Here is a 15,554-nt window from a genome sequence, read left to right as displayed (position 1 = left end):
CTCTTGGTCAGATGAAGACAGAAAAAGTGGTCATGCAATTTTAAATTATCTTGAGTGACATTTGGAAAGAGCGTGGTAATCAAAGTATCTCTTCTAGGGAGGGGCAATTGCCTTCCCTGCCCCCCTTTGGTTATGCCCATGAATTCCATTAATTGATAATTTGTGATCAATCACTCAAATATTTGTATATTCACAGTATGCTTATGTACATAACGTTTGTACATAATTTGACTTTCTGTTTAACCACAAAAAATCGTCCTAAGTACACTGCTCAAAAAAATTAGGGAAGCAAGCAAAAAACCGTGTGAGACAGCCACGTATTGGCATACAATGGATAGTACACCAGTATCAATGCACAATGCAGAAAAAAGATGTAAAAAAATTTGGAATTAAGCTTTAATTCTTTGAAAATACAAAAAAAAACATGAAAAGATGATTTAGGGCAACAATTTGAGTACATGTTAACGATGAAAAAAGGTACTGTTTAGACATGATGCATAAGTTTTAATAGGGCGTGTGGTCTCCTCAAACAGCTAAGACGGCTGCACACCTGTTTGCCATGGATGCGATGAGATAATTGATCTGACTTTGGGGAATACTGTTCCACTCCTCAAGAAGTGAATCTCCACGTCTCAAACAGTAACAGGCGGCCTTGATCGTGCAGCAGTGCTTCATCCGAGCATGTCCCAAACATGCTCAACTGGATTTAGGTCAGGAGAGCACGCTGACCTTTTCATACGCTGTACTGTTTTGGCTTCAAGCATCTTCTCCACCTGAAGAACTCTATGCGGTCAGGCAATAACATCCTGGAAAGCAAAGGAATCTCCAATGGCTCCAACATAAGGATGACATCAGGTCGGAGTATCTCGTCTGCAAACCTTTGGACTGTCAAAGGGCCATTCCGATCAATATGCAGGTCCATACGTCCGCCTATGCTGACTCCACCCCATATCATCCAACCAGCCCGTTTGTATTGTGACCTTTTATGAACGAATGCGGGGGTTTTTTGAGTGCCCCTGTCCCTCCATACCACCACTCCAGACGTATTTGGGTCTCGTCTGTAAACAGCACTTGGCTCCAATCATGTTGCTCTGAATCTCAAAGTTCAGCAGCCCATCTTTTTTGAGCCACACGGTGACGTAGGGTCAACGGAATGCCGACTATTGACTTACGTGCATAGACCCTCCCCCCCCCCTTCATGAAGCCGATTACGTACTGTTTGGCTGGACATCCTTCGTCCTGTTGCCAAGAGCAAGTCTTTGCAGCAGCGTAGCAGTCTCTGCTCTGTTTCAACAGGCTGTTAACGGTATATACCGGTCATCAGTTGCAGTAGTGGCGTGAAGCCGACCTTGCCCTAGTCAACGTCTAACATTTCCTGTCTCTTGGAATCTATTCCACAGCCTTACAACACTTCCAAGTTCTCCAACAATGTCCGCGACACTACGTTATGTTTGCCCGGATTCCAGTCTGCCTATTACACACCATGTCATGGATTCCAGTAAATCACGTTGTTGAGACATTTTCAAGTAACCTAGATCAAGAAAAAATACTGCGCAATCGAATTTCACACTTACGGCAATGAAACAGACGTTTCAGTAACATCCCGATTTCTGGCCTTATGTCCTTTTACTGGTTTTTTAAGTCATGAACACTGATTTGCATATAAAGTTTTCTTCTTTCGTTTCCTGGTAGCCTTTAAATTATGGATTATTCATTTTATGTTACTTATTAGTATACATCTTTGCGTAATTTTGTTAAAACCATGTGCTCCCCTAATTGTTTTAGGCAGTGTAGAATGCGTCCTTAAATAGAATGCTTGTAAAAGTACAGTGGAGCATTTGGGACCGTAAAAAGCAGTCGTTAAATAGAGAAAATCATTAGATAGAGCATTATTAAACAGAGAGCCAACTGTATATCCCAGAATTACATGTTTATTTCCATGAACAGGCTATTTCTCTCAGACCTGTAACCCTGTTTTTGTGGGGGAGATGGGGATTACATAAAAAAATTTCCCGAAATTTGAAATGTAACTATAAAATATATTGTTTGCAAGCAGGGTTGGCAAGTTTCTGCCGAGATGGTTAAAACCACTAGTAAAAACCGAATAAAACCGGCATGGCAAAAACCACTTTCTGCCACATTTGCGGCAGACACTGGCAAAAACTCACAAAATGAAAAATTAATTCTTGATATACAGTAAAACCCCTCCTAATGGACACCCCTCAAAGGCGGACATCCCTCTTATGCGGAGAATTTTTAATTCCCCAGTCGCAATGCAAATTACATTGTTAAACCCCTGTCCTGCGGACACCTCTCTATTGCGGACGAAAAAAAAATTAGTCCCAATAGTGTCCACATAAAAGGAATTTTAATATACAACAGAAAATACATCGAAAAAATAATCAATTGTTAACCAAAGCACTGTAATTTTATTACAAAATTATCACAATTCAAAATCAAATGTTCCATTGTTGGGACTCTGCAATTGCATCTTTGAAAAGATGGTTTCAAAAATCTAAACAGGTTCTCAATTTAATACGCACAAATGAGAAACTTTAGAATATTCTTGAAACAGAAGAGCTAGCAGACAATGCTTCAAGGAGCAAGCAATGCTCGTGAAACTTTCATATATTGTATAACTGGTCCACCATGTAGTAACTGGGGTTGTGGTAAAAATTTGACTAGAAAAATAAGTTTTGAGAAATGGGGCCAATTTGTTTTGCAAAGCTGTGACATTAGGTACAAAATTCTAGGCAAGTAAAATTCTGGCACTTTCTTCTTGAAGCACGTGACATGATAATTTCAATCACACACAATTTAGAGGAAGCATATGAGTGAGCAAATTACAATCAGTAATGCCCGTTTAATTCTGTATGTCACTCCTCTTTCCTAAGCACCCCCGTATGATTTTTTTATCCTTTGTTAAATTAATCCAAATACTACGAGCCTCTGCAATTGAAAAGTTCCCTTTCTGAACTAAATCAAGGGCACTAGCATTGGATTTTATTTTTTTAAATGATGAAATTATGTTTAATTTTTTAGTTTACTTAAACAAATATCATTTACTAATTACTTGAGTTATTAAAGACATTTTAAAGTTTTTGCCAGTTTCTACCGGTTTTTACTGGTTGTAACTAGTTTCTGCCACTGGCACGACAAAAACTAGTTTCTGCTGGCAGAAAGCCAACCCTGTTTGCAAGATATTTTTAAATGATAATAATATTTTTAAAAAATAAGTAAAAGAAGGGGAATCTTGTTAGATATTTTTTAAAAGAACATTTTTAGAAAGGAGTGCAGAATAACAGGTTTAAAAGTCTATAATATCCCTACACAATTTATTTTTATTTTATTTTTTCTAAAATGCTACTTTATACTGAGTTAAAATATTTACTACTGAATGAAAAATTAAATAAATATGTTAAGTAAATCTCAAATTTGAATGCTTGAACAATCTGCAACTTTGCAATCTGAAAATAAAATATTTTGGAATTGAACTTGAAAGTTGTACCTTATGTTTCTCAATGAGCATCATTTTTAAAAGAATTTAATAAACATCATTAATCCCAAAAATATCCATTTAAAATAGTGAGGTATCACTATAGTTAAAGTGCATTGGTGATTTCAAAAGTTTTGAAAATAATTATCCAAATTAAAATATTTCTAAGGAGACTGTGGAGTTGAATATTTTCTGTTATTGACTCTCAGTGAACTTTTATTAAAATCCTATTTTAATTGTGGTCTCTTACTTTCTACATATCTAGCTTTACTTACATAAACAAACAAAGCAGTTAGTTGATTAAAAAATATATATAAAAAATAATAATAACAATTGGAAAAACGCGGTTTTGAATCATTTTGATTATTAGATTTCCGTTTTTGGAAATTCTTAAGTATATTCAGGGCTTAATTTCGGACAACAGAAGTGAGAGAGCCTTGAAGTCTTCGAAACTTGTTTTAATGTGTATTTAGCCAGATTTTCCCAATTTAGAAGAAAATTCGCATAAAATTCGAAAGAAGTGTCTGAGATGAGTTCTCATACTGTATTACCCCGCATTATCCAGCATACGAGAAAAAAGCGAGGTTGATCAGCATGCCGGCAAATTCGAATTTTCTGGCAGGCCGCATAATTTGAGGGGATTTTTTCAATAAAAAAGTAAATTTCCCCATTCATTTCCAATCAGAAAGCAAACCACTGTTAGGAAAAAAATAAATCACGAAAGTAACCTTCTTTCATAAAAAAAAGAAAATGTATTGCATAAAATATGTGCTTGTTATTTATGGTAGGTCATTGATGAATTTAATTATATAACAATAAAGTAATCAATTCAGAAGCAATCACCGTCAGTGTGATTTGTTCATTTTCTTTTAAATAAATTATAATAGGTTTCTTTTAGCGAGATAAATTTAATTTTTATTTATTGAAAAGCTATGATAAATTCTTTAGCACTTGTTTAGGGGTTGTCACTTATTGCTTAAATGTTTGCTTACTTAGTTTTAATTTAATTTTCATAAATTTATTTGTTATTAAACAATATTTTTCTTGTTAAAATAGCAGATGCCAATGTTGGTAAATATTTCCACAAAATTAAACTGTTTATAAATACTAATAAGATATTTATAGAACTTATATTCATTTTTAAATTCAACACACATTTTTTACAATATTTTTTTTCTTAACCTCCATTTTTCCGGCATGCCGGAAAGGACCAGGCAGGTGTTATTGAAAATCTGGTGACCCATGAATTTTGCGGCATGCCGGATAATGCAGAGTAATACAATACAAATTCAGGGGTCAGAGTGGTAATTTCAAATATTTTAGGACACACTTTTGATAAATTTTTAGGATAACAAACTTCAAGTTTTTTTTTTAAATTTAAATGTAATTTATAATTTTGTTTTTCGTAGTGGATGATTAAATGTTTCCAATTCAACCTTGAAAAATACAATAGAATGTATTTAATATTTTATTCTTGAACAAAGAGACACATTATGAAGTAGAAATATATATACCAGTAGGATAAATATAGGTCCAATGGCTTCTTTACTTGCCTTGTTGTTTTTTCATCAAAGTGTATTACAAAGAATGATAAAAAAATATCCTATTAAGGATATTTTTCAAGATGCTAAAGAGGGATCTAAAGTAGGGTGCAACTCCAAAATTTATTATGTGCTTAACTTTTATCAGATAATTTGATACTTTTTGCTATCTCAGAATCATCAAAAATATCCCTGTAAATTACAGATAAATCAAAGATGCAAATGAATAATTATTTTTAACGGCAGCTAAACCTCGGCCTTTGAAATTTTATCTTGAAGTGAATTTGGAGCAAAAGGTTTGTATTTCTTCATCATAACCTATTTGTTTTCTGTAGAAGAAGAAGAACATGGAATTTAACGCAGTTTGATTTTTTCAAGCTACTTGTCCCAATTCTTATGTCTCGGTTGCATCAGAATGAGACAATACCCATGAAAATCCTTGATTATCAATATTGGAAAGATAATGTACAAACAGAACAAAATGCTTTAAATTCATCCTTTTCCACAAGGCACCGTGGGCTAATATTGTATCTATTTCTGTCTGCTCTTTCCAAGCACAAGGAAGAGAATTTAATTTTCTGCGGTTTTTTAATAAAAGAAATTACTATTTACATTTTTAAGGCATTTACATTTTAAGTTAAAAAACTATATGTGCAAGAAATAGTCCAACTTCACTGTGAACAGAAACACAAAGCAAACTGACTCTTCGTACTGGAAGAACAAGCTAATGCTCAGACCACAACACAAGATAAGCACTAAAAATAAATATTACTTCCCACCTGAGACAACCCATTTAAATTTTGCTCTAAATATATTTTTTGAACCAAGAGATTATTACATTTGGGTTTTAACTCAACACATTGTATTTATTTTATTTCAATAAGCTATGACACCCTTCATTCCCCCTCCCCCCCCCCCCATCTTACTACAGAACTGAAATTTGAGGGAAATGAGAATACTCCCCTCCCCCCCGTCAACACATTTTTCAATTATTTTCAAAGGGGAAAAAAATCGAAAATATCATATCCTGTTCTTTTTTCCTAACTCTTTTTCTGCAACCATTGGCTACACAGCAGTTTTTAGTTTCTTTATTATTTTATTTTTATACCTTTTTTAGAAGAAGAATGACTGCAAGAGTTAATAAGTATAGATAAAACAAACAGCTTTATATTGAGCGTATGTTTTGGTTAACTGCACTCACTCCCCCCCCCCTTTCATTTCCTTTCACCAGAAAAAAGGGAGCAATGGCATAGATTTTTTTTTTCCAGAGAAAATTTCTTAGGGTCTACCAAGTTTATTTTACCCTAAAATATAGGCATATCATCATGAAAAGTATCACTTTTTATGAACCCTGCACAAGTAGGGAATAAAATAACGAAAATTTGAAGACAAAACTCTAAATTTTAGGACAAAATTGAAATTTTAGGATTTTTAGGACAATTCCTACGCCTGCAAATAAAGCTTGGAGTATACTGACAAAAGATTTTTTTTTTTTTTTTTAAATATAATGATAGTCAAATTCAGCTAGTCAAAACAATGAATAGTTTGAATTTATAAAATATCACAACTTTTATTGACTGAACAATTTTCTAGCAATCAAAATACCAAAATCACTTACTACAGTTATTAAAAAAATGAAAACTATTATTTTGAAAAATGCTTGGATTACATAATTCTAGTCAACACCATATATTAGTGCTCAATAGTAATAAAAAAAAAATTTTTTAAGGTTTGAATGATACTTATTGCATTGGAGAACATTTTAAGGAAATTTAATGTTTTCAAAATGATACATTCTAATTTAATGCTTTTAAGTGATACATCACAGTTGAGTGTTTCTAAGGTGAATCATTATTTTAACTCAACGTATGCTTTCACATCCAGGAATACCCTACATAAAAAAATTTTAAATAAAAATAGAAAAACAAGTAAATAAAAAAGAAATTTGAAAAAAAGAAAGAAAAGAAAGTCTCAAAACTTTTAATGCTGATTTTCTTTTCAAAATTTGTCAAAACAAAACTAACACAAAATCAATTGCAAAAAATTAATGCAAAACATACCAGCAGCAAAAAGAGGGTAAACCATAGCAACCAACTTACGAAACTTTTTTTAAATCATAGCTTATAACTTCTCATAAGTAACACAAAAGATGTTTTTTTAAATAAGCAGATGACAAATTAAAGCAATTTATAGCATTTCTATTTATTTGGCATTACTTAGTCTTTTCAAAATTATAAGGAACACAGGTGATTCTTATGTGAATTCAATAACTCCACCTCATAATAAAAAATTAAATAAAACATTTAATTTGAAGTTAAGCTCTTTGTGTGCAACAATCGAAAAGATGCTACAATGAGCTTAGAGAATATTTTTTCTTCGTTGAGCTAATTTTTCTTAAGAAAGGATCATCTTCATAGAAAATGGCAGATAATTCTACTTTGGAAAATAATTGTTCCCTACTGTAACCTCATTCATTGATTGATTCTTCCGTTTATTTTATGTAATAAAGGACAAAAGAGTAACATGGTAATGAAATTTTAGAACTAAACTGGATAGTTGTACAAAAGTAAAAATAGCGGAACTCTGTACATAAGTAAAAAAAAACCAAAAAAGTTAGCATAAATTAAAGTCCAGACTAAATAGCAGCACACAAAAAATAACATTGTCTGCACATGATGAAAGAAAACAGAAGATGGGAAAAAAATTGTTTCAGTAATATAACAAAATCAAAAAGAGAAGATAACAGACATGGGTGTTCCAATATTGGGCAACAAATCACAGATGCAAATAACACAAGAAAAATTCATATCAAAAATTTTAGAATAGTTGCAATTAAAGTTGAAGCCCAGTGGATTAGTGGAGCACTTTGCACTGTCATGCCTGCCACAGACCTGGGTGCTATTCCCTTGTTGGACACAGTCGACTGAGCTTTTCATCCTTTCAGTGAGTTGATACAATGAGTATCAAGCATACTTGGTAACTAAACATTAGTAAATTTAATTGGGGTCTGGATACTTTTAAAAAATATATATATGGAGGTTCAGTAAAAATCCTCCTATTCTACACTAACCATTCAAAGTTTTAAAAAATAACACAATTACTTAAAAAATACTAGAAAATAATTAGAGTAGTGGAGCCTAAAAGGTATTGTTGCCTATAAAAAATGTTTAAAAAATAATATATTTTTGCAATTAATACATTTCCAGTTTTTGACCTTTGTAGGCTGCTGCACTGTGGGTTCCACGTTCGACTGACCACCTAACCAGAACATTGCACCTCAGAGCCCTCAATCACAAAAACTTAGATGGACACAGTTGCACCACTGAGCTTAATTTTTTGTCATTAAAGTTAAAAATTTAAAATAATGAGTTTTAATTTTTCTTGCTAAAACTGACACCTTTAAACCTCATAAAGAAAAACTTAACACCAATGCAAGTTAAAATTTGTCTATTGTTTTCCTACTTAAGAATAAGGTTTTGATTCTTTTTTTCAAAAAATAAAGCATTATATATTTAACAACATGCAAAAAAAAAAAATAAAATAAAATAAAGATAAATACTTACTTCCCAAAAATCATAACATGAGTCACATGATCTTGCCAATGAGTTGTATAAAATGCAATCATGGAAGTAATGAAAAATGAAAACATCAGGATGGGACAGTTTCCCAGTTGACAAGCTGCGGCAGTTGTAAGACCCACAAAAACTATAAATTCAAAAGGACGAAAATTAAGAAAATTTCAAAAAGCAGTATACGTTAATTATTATGAACAGAAAAGTGGCTGTGTTTCTGTTAATTTATTATAAATAATTATGCATATTTTTATTTAAAATTGAAATAGTTAAAACAAGGATATCAATGATGTCTGACTTGATAACCAGGTTTCTCAATTTTAAAGACTTGACAGATTAAGAGCCAAAACCAAAAATGTAATAAGGAAGTGAACGATCATGCCCTGTACAAACTCAGCATGAAATTTGTAATATTACAGAAGTTGTACTCCAGAAAAGAATATCAATCTACTAAAAACATTTTCTATCCAAAAAAGATGTTCTGAAATTCGTACACTCACTCCGAACTAGTTTCCCCAGAATCAGGAAGCTCACAAGGTTTCGTTCACTGCAATTGCGAAAAACAATGCAACAGTAAAAGACAGAAGTGGGTAACTTCCGTCATTAAATGCAACTCAAAAAGTGCCATCACAGTTTCGCCTCCAAAAAAAAAAAAACTGCATGTTTCATAACTTGTTCCATTCTTTATTATTTTATTATGTTTTACTTACAATCATTTCATTAATTTTATTTAATCAATTATTTAAAATTAAAACGTTTTTTAACTTTTATTTGGTCGATTTATCTATGTGAAGGTGTTTTTGATTTGTCGCATCACGAACTGATCAAATTCAGGCATGCTAACTTTGAAATAACCCACCATTTCAGACTTGGCTCTTTTGTCAGTGATTCATTCGAGATTTGAGTATTTTTTCAAACATTGTCCGATTTCAGAGTTGCATTCCACCAAATATATGAATGTATGTATACGTGTATATATATATATATATATATATATATATATATATATATATATTAGGCATTTTCTCTAACTTTAATGGCTAATTGACTATCATAGAACTATGTACACATACACCTGCAGGAATAGAAACGTGTGACAAGGCCTAAAAATGCTGAACAGAATTTAGTTGTAAAAGTGAATTGTATTTATGTTGTCTACTTGCGTATTTTCTGTTTGTGTCATCCAACAATAAATGCCTTTTGTATGGCATTATTTGAATGATGGTGTCTTCAACCCTCTAGCCTGGTAGCAGGAACCGAGTGATGCTGTGAAGAATGCTGCAGATTCTTGAGGAAGTTTGCAAGTATTTTTTAGTTGGAAAAGAAAAATAAAACCTAAAATTTTTATAGCAAAAAAAAGTTTTTTTCATTTTAGCAAGCAAAGTTTTGTACCATATATCTGGGATATAATTGACAGGTAGCCTAGGCATATGGTTTTTAAGATTTACATCTCATTTTAAGCATATCTGTGCTGATTTAAATTTTACGATTAATTTAATACTGGTTTATTTTGCAGACAATTTTAGAATTTTCTATCTGCCTCACAGACTGCTGCCAATGCCTCCAAATGACCTTGTTGCTACAAGTCTGGTCTTAACCATGGATTCCTCATTAAAAAAAAAAAAAATTCTCATGTGGAGAAGTGGCCCTACAAGGTTTTTGTGGGAAGTGAAATATTTTTAATAATGTTTAATAATTTCAACATTTAAAAATGCAACTTAATGAATATCCTGAAATTTAAAGCCCTTCAGATACAAAGCAAAACTTACCAGTTGAAATAGCATCACATCCATGGTCATATACTTCTTCAATTTGAGTGTCTTGCACTTTGATGGCTTGTTTCCCATCCAAAGCATCAAGTGTTTGATATAATAATACACCTACAGCACAAAGCACATAAACCCAGGATGGAGCCTACATAAAAAGAAAATTAAGTTGAAGAAAAAAATGTGTACATCCCATGAGATCTGCAAGATCTTTTAAATTAAAAAGTTTGATTAAATAAACACAATTTCAAAAAAATCTTGGGGAAGCATTCTACATTATATGAAAAGTATGCTAACATAGCTAAGAAGAAACATAATCAAAATCATACTAATTTTTAAATTACTCCTAGCATGTTACTCATAATTTACTAGCATCAAAAAGAATTGAACACTAACTTCTGTTCTAGCATCTGGGCTAAAATATAGGAGTGTCAGACAGCAGCTAAGATTAATGCCCAATCCTAGACAAGTAAGAACACAAGGCGCTACTCGAGTTGGAATATATTTCGCAAACCACGTCCAGAATCTAAAAAAAGATTTAAAAAATAATGTTAATGATCACAAATTGAAAAAAAATTTCATGTAATGTAGAAACAGTGTCTAAAAAAATTTTAATTCAGGGGGTAAGCAAAAGCTGCTGTTTATGTAATCGTTCTGCTTTCATTAATGGTAAACAAGCAGGAGTTTATAAAAGATTTACTTAAGAAAAGTACATTTCATGAGCATCATATGCTAGAAGGACAAAAATGTAAGTACAAGATGTTTAACAATAGGGCCAGTTCCATGGACCCTTTCGACCCCGGAAAAAACCTGCTTTTCACCGCATTCCGGTTATTTGCGGGGTATATGTTGAATTTTTCTCCTCCTGCTTCCTTCTGGAGTGAAAGCGGAGTTTTTACCCAGAATGCATTAGGCGAATTAAGTTCGTCTACTTGCTGAATGTGGCCACTAAGGATGCTGGGTAAAAACCGTTTTCTCTCGTACAATGAAAAACCTCTTTTTGCATGGAAACAGGGAATTTTTCGATCTTTTTTTGCGGAGCCGAATCGGTTACTTACAGGGTCGAAAAGTGTGTTGTGAATGTGGCTAATGTCAGTTGAATCACGCACATACCAGGGTTTAAACTACTTTTCCTGCATAAAAGGAATTTTAAGTATTGAAAAGGAAAATATTAAATCCAAAAAAAATCAGTTTCTAAAAATCAAGAAATAATTACAGAAATAAAGAATCAACTCGTTAAAATTACTTTTTTATGATAACAAAAAGCTGTGAACTAAACTGGGTAGCTTGTTAGGATAAAACAGTTCACGTAGAAAAAAAAATGTTAAATTTTTAAACAAAAATTTACAAATCAGTTTTAGTGACAGGAATTTAATTTTAAACACCATGATAATGCTTAGGATAAGTTTTGCAGTATCAAAGTGTAGAATCTAGATGCCATTTTAAATGAATCAAATAGTGTGACTGCTCACAAATGATTATAAACAGGCTATGAATCATTTTTCAGATATTATTTTTAATTAAACCTTGCATAACACTTAGAATGTTGAGGTAATAGGTATAAAAATGCACTCTTCTCTTGAAAAAAACATCGTGTAGAAATTTTAAATCTATCAACTACTTCAAGTTTTGCTGTAACAAACGTTCAGACTCTGCATTTTTATAAATACTACAAATAAAAGCTGAAATATTCAAGGCCATATTACTTCTGCAAGAAAAGTAATTCCAAAATGGAGCCAGCAGTAGCATTGTAAGCATAAGGTTTTTTACTCAAGACATCAATTTGTTCTGGAAGTAGAATCCATCCAGGATTGCTAATGGAACTTTTTTTGCTTTCTTTGGAGTACATGCTATGGAAATGTGAACCTGTAAAACAAAATATAATGTAAATTATAGATAGATGAAAGAGCAAAATGATACAAATGTAACTAATTATACAAATAAAAGGAGATAAAATCAGACAGAAAGGAAAATGACACAATGTAATCAAAAGAACAAATTTATGAGTATTAAAGTTAATTTGTACTGTTTATAACATTCTGCGATTTTGCTTCCCACACTTAGGTAGAGTTCTCAAGATTTTTGCATATATATTGTAAATAATTATAGCTACTATTCATAAAAAAATTATCACATTTTTATCAGTACCCCCTTGTGTCTTTTCAATATTCTTGTAAATGCAAGCAAGAACAAGTAGACAGTCAAATCACAAATGAGCTTCAGAGCAAAACGCTGAACTAGTACCCTACCTCGCTTCTCTAATTCATGCTTGCTGGGACATGAACCTCATTCATTATGGATAAAACGTAAAATAGCCTAGTTTCTTGAAAATATATCTCTCCTTGCTTGGAAATTGTCCTAACACCCTCTTCTGTTCTTGTTAGATCTAGGATCCTCTTTATTTTTTAAACTTATGTTTTATAAGTTCCTTCCAGGAAATAATTTCTCAAGTACAAACTAAATTAACCTTTAACTAAGTTAATTTAAGGAAAAATTCAATGTTAGTCTCATTTTTACAGGGGGCATGCATATTGCATAGACCTGCCAGATGTCCTGGTTTTCAGACCCAGTGTTCAGACCCCAGTGTCCTGGCCGGTTTACTTCACCTCCCAGAAAAAGATAAATTTGATAACAAATGACCAAAAAGTCTAAAAATAATTAACTGTAAAGGATTATTTAGGGGATAATTACTTTATCATTTGTAACATTGACTAGTAAAATTTATACCGGATTAGCTTGTGAGGCTTTTTACAACAAGATTAAAACCAAGAGATTGTTTTAAAAAGTTCTATAAAATGAAAAGTACATCTAAATAGTGTTCAATTTTTTGTTCCTCATTTAAATTCTTTTTTCTAACTAAAATTGTAAATATGTCTAGAAGTGAAATGTTAAAATTTTATTTGCTTATGTCATTTTTCACCCGTTTTAGACTATTTATTCATAGCATTGAGAATAAACTGCCCCTACAATCCAAAATCAGTCACAGGTGTGTACTCTTTTGATTATGAGTGATGCTGGGGGGGGGGGATATTCCAGTGTCCCAGTTGAACATTTCAGAAATCTGGCAAGCCTAATATTGCATATATGAGGTAGTGAGAAGCAAAGGGATATAAGTGGATTTTCTAAAGTTCTGAGCAAAATGTTTTCAAGTTCAGACCCAAAGTGGGCTTTTATTGAAATTTTTTTCTAAATCTTTCAGTAAGGCAGCACCTACCAGAGCTACTAGTACCATCTCTGTCACCATAAGTACAAATGATTGTAAATATCATTCATACATAAATATAATTTTAAGCACATATATTCTTACATAAAAAGTATATTCATGCATAAATAATGGAAGAAACATTAGTTATAAGTCTTTCAGTATAATACAACAATAATAATATATAAGAAAATAAACAGTGATTTGAGGATAGTTAATTAAAAACTTTACGTTATGCTGATTGAAAATTTCCGATAATCAAAATATCATAATAGTTTCAAACCCTGGTTAGAGGGTGTGGTTTTTGCTTTATAAGTTAAAATCTGCATTAAGTGTACAACCCCGAATCAAGAAATCAAGAAGGAAAAAAATACTGCAAACATGAGCATCAAGGACACAAAACAATGCTTAACTATAAAGCAAAAAGTTTTGAGACTTTAGATCCAAAAACAATAATTAATAACCGGCACAAAATAATTCCTCTTTCATTTACTTCTCAACAGCTTAATTTTATTTATTTATTTATTTATTTTTTCTTTTACACAAGGTCCAATTTTTGAACAAATTGAATCACAACTGCTTTTGAATAAATATGTTCATTTTTAATGTTGCTTTGCTTCAGAAAAAGCAAAGGTACAAACAGCAAATATAGGTTTGAAAAGTTACTATATTATTTAATTTCTATGTTTTATTGTTGCAGGTTTAAATAGACAGAGATTGAATGTATGATTTTTGTTAATTATTTTCCTATTCTTTTTACTCAATACATACAAATTTATTAAAGATTATCTAGTCACCTAGGGTCTATCACCTTTTTAAACCATAAATTGCAGTTCGGGTCTGACGAATTTCGAATGAAAAAACTTATTTCAACATCAAACTGAAAAGTATTTTATTCTCAGAATTTTGTTTATAATTCCAGCTAAGTATACACTTCTAACTGAAACAAATTTACTTTAGTGCTAAAAACATTGTTTAAAAAAAAATATCGAACATACCAAGCATGTGCTGATTTTTGTTCTCCTTCTTTTAAACAAGATTTAAAAGTACGTTTTTACAGAACTAAAGGTTTCCACTAAAGAACTTTAATAATAATTTAGCTAACTTTTCTTTTATTTCAAAAGTTTATGAAAAAGCAGTACAATAATCATTCGTATAAGAATTCATTATTCATCAAATGTCTCAAAGCTTTAACATTTTACGAAACAAAAATCAAATTTGCTGTTTATTGGCTGCAGGAGATAAACGAGTTTGTTGTTTTTACATTTTTTACGTCATATTTTTAACACAAATTTCAATGTTCGATTAAGCTGAATCAAGTCAATCAATACGAACCTAGGAGCACAATTCACAGCTGTGTATAGAATGGAAGGGTTCCACAGTCTTTTTTGATAAGTGTAACCAATTAAAAAGAAACTGAACACACAAAAGATAGTTATTAATATTTAAAACTTAAACGTTTTTTCACTATGTTGCACTTAAGCTCTCGCCAAAACTTCTACTCCTAACAGAATCCAGCCATTAAATAAATTACAAATCTGAGGCGCTGTTGTCGTTTTTCTTTACCTTTGCATCAGAGATTACATCACAGGAAAGCAGAACTATAATTGGTCATTAGAAAAACGTCATAATACAGTCCATCGTGCGGCGCCTTTTCTGATTTACGATTATCAGTTGTTGCGTTAAAAGAGTAAAATGTTTCAAAACTAATAAAAGTTAAAAGATCTCAGATTCAATAAGATATTAAAAGTAACTGTTGCTACCTCATCAAAGCGCTGCTACCAATGCTTTTTACATTTTTCTTAGTGGATGTTAATGTTAAACCCGAACTCTGTTTCAAGACAAACTTTTCTTGTTTTTTAAAAATGAATAACAAAATGACAAAGAACCAAAATAGTTTTCAAAAAGCTGGAACCAAACTGGAGTGCTATCTATTCTGTGCGATTCGTCGTCTGCTAGAAAAAAAGATTCCGAAAC

General features: G+C 31.8%; 1 protein-coding gene across 2 annotated transcripts in view; it reads right to left on the bottom strand.

The window, feature by feature from the left end:
* The window catches only part of LOC129222671 (cholinephosphotransferase 1-like), a 35,045-nt gene extending 19,958 nt beyond the window's left edge, over nucleotides 1-15,087 (bottom strand). Inside the window, exons 1-5 of one of the 2 annotated variants that reach the window (XM_054857202.1) lie at nucleotides 14,913-15,087; nucleotides 12,082-12,241; nucleotides 10,772-10,901; nucleotides 10,379-10,523; nucleotides 8,601-8,742 (exon numbers count right to left, since the gene is read on the bottom strand). In XM_054857202.1, coding sequence (XP_054713177.1) covers nucleotides 8,601-8,742; nucleotides 10,379-10,523; nucleotides 10,772-10,901; nucleotides 12,082-12,224 — 560 coding nt within the window. In that variant the 5' untranslated portion in view covers nucleotides 12,225-12,241; nucleotides 14,913-15,087. Of the gene's footprint in view, nucleotides 1-8,600; nucleotides 8,743-10,378; nucleotides 10,524-10,771; nucleotides 10,902-12,081; nucleotides 12,242-14,388; nucleotides 14,505-14,912 lie in introns of those variants that run through there. The other variant, XM_054857204.1, reaches the window with a different exon arrangement.
* Between the last annotated feature and the right edge of the window lie 467 nt (nucleotides 15,088-15,554).

The sequence above is a fragment of the Uloborus diversus genome, chromosome 5, assembly GCF_026930045.1.
Source record: "Uloborus diversus isolate 005 chromosome 5, Udiv.v.3.1, whole genome shotgun sequence".
In the NCBI taxonomy this organism is placed as follows: Eukaryota; Metazoa; Arthropoda; class Arachnida; order Araneae; family Uloboridae; genus Uloborus; species Uloborus diversus.
The sequence above is the reverse complement of the archived record's forward strand: the minus strand, read 5'-3'. Positions and strand labels throughout refer to the sequence as shown.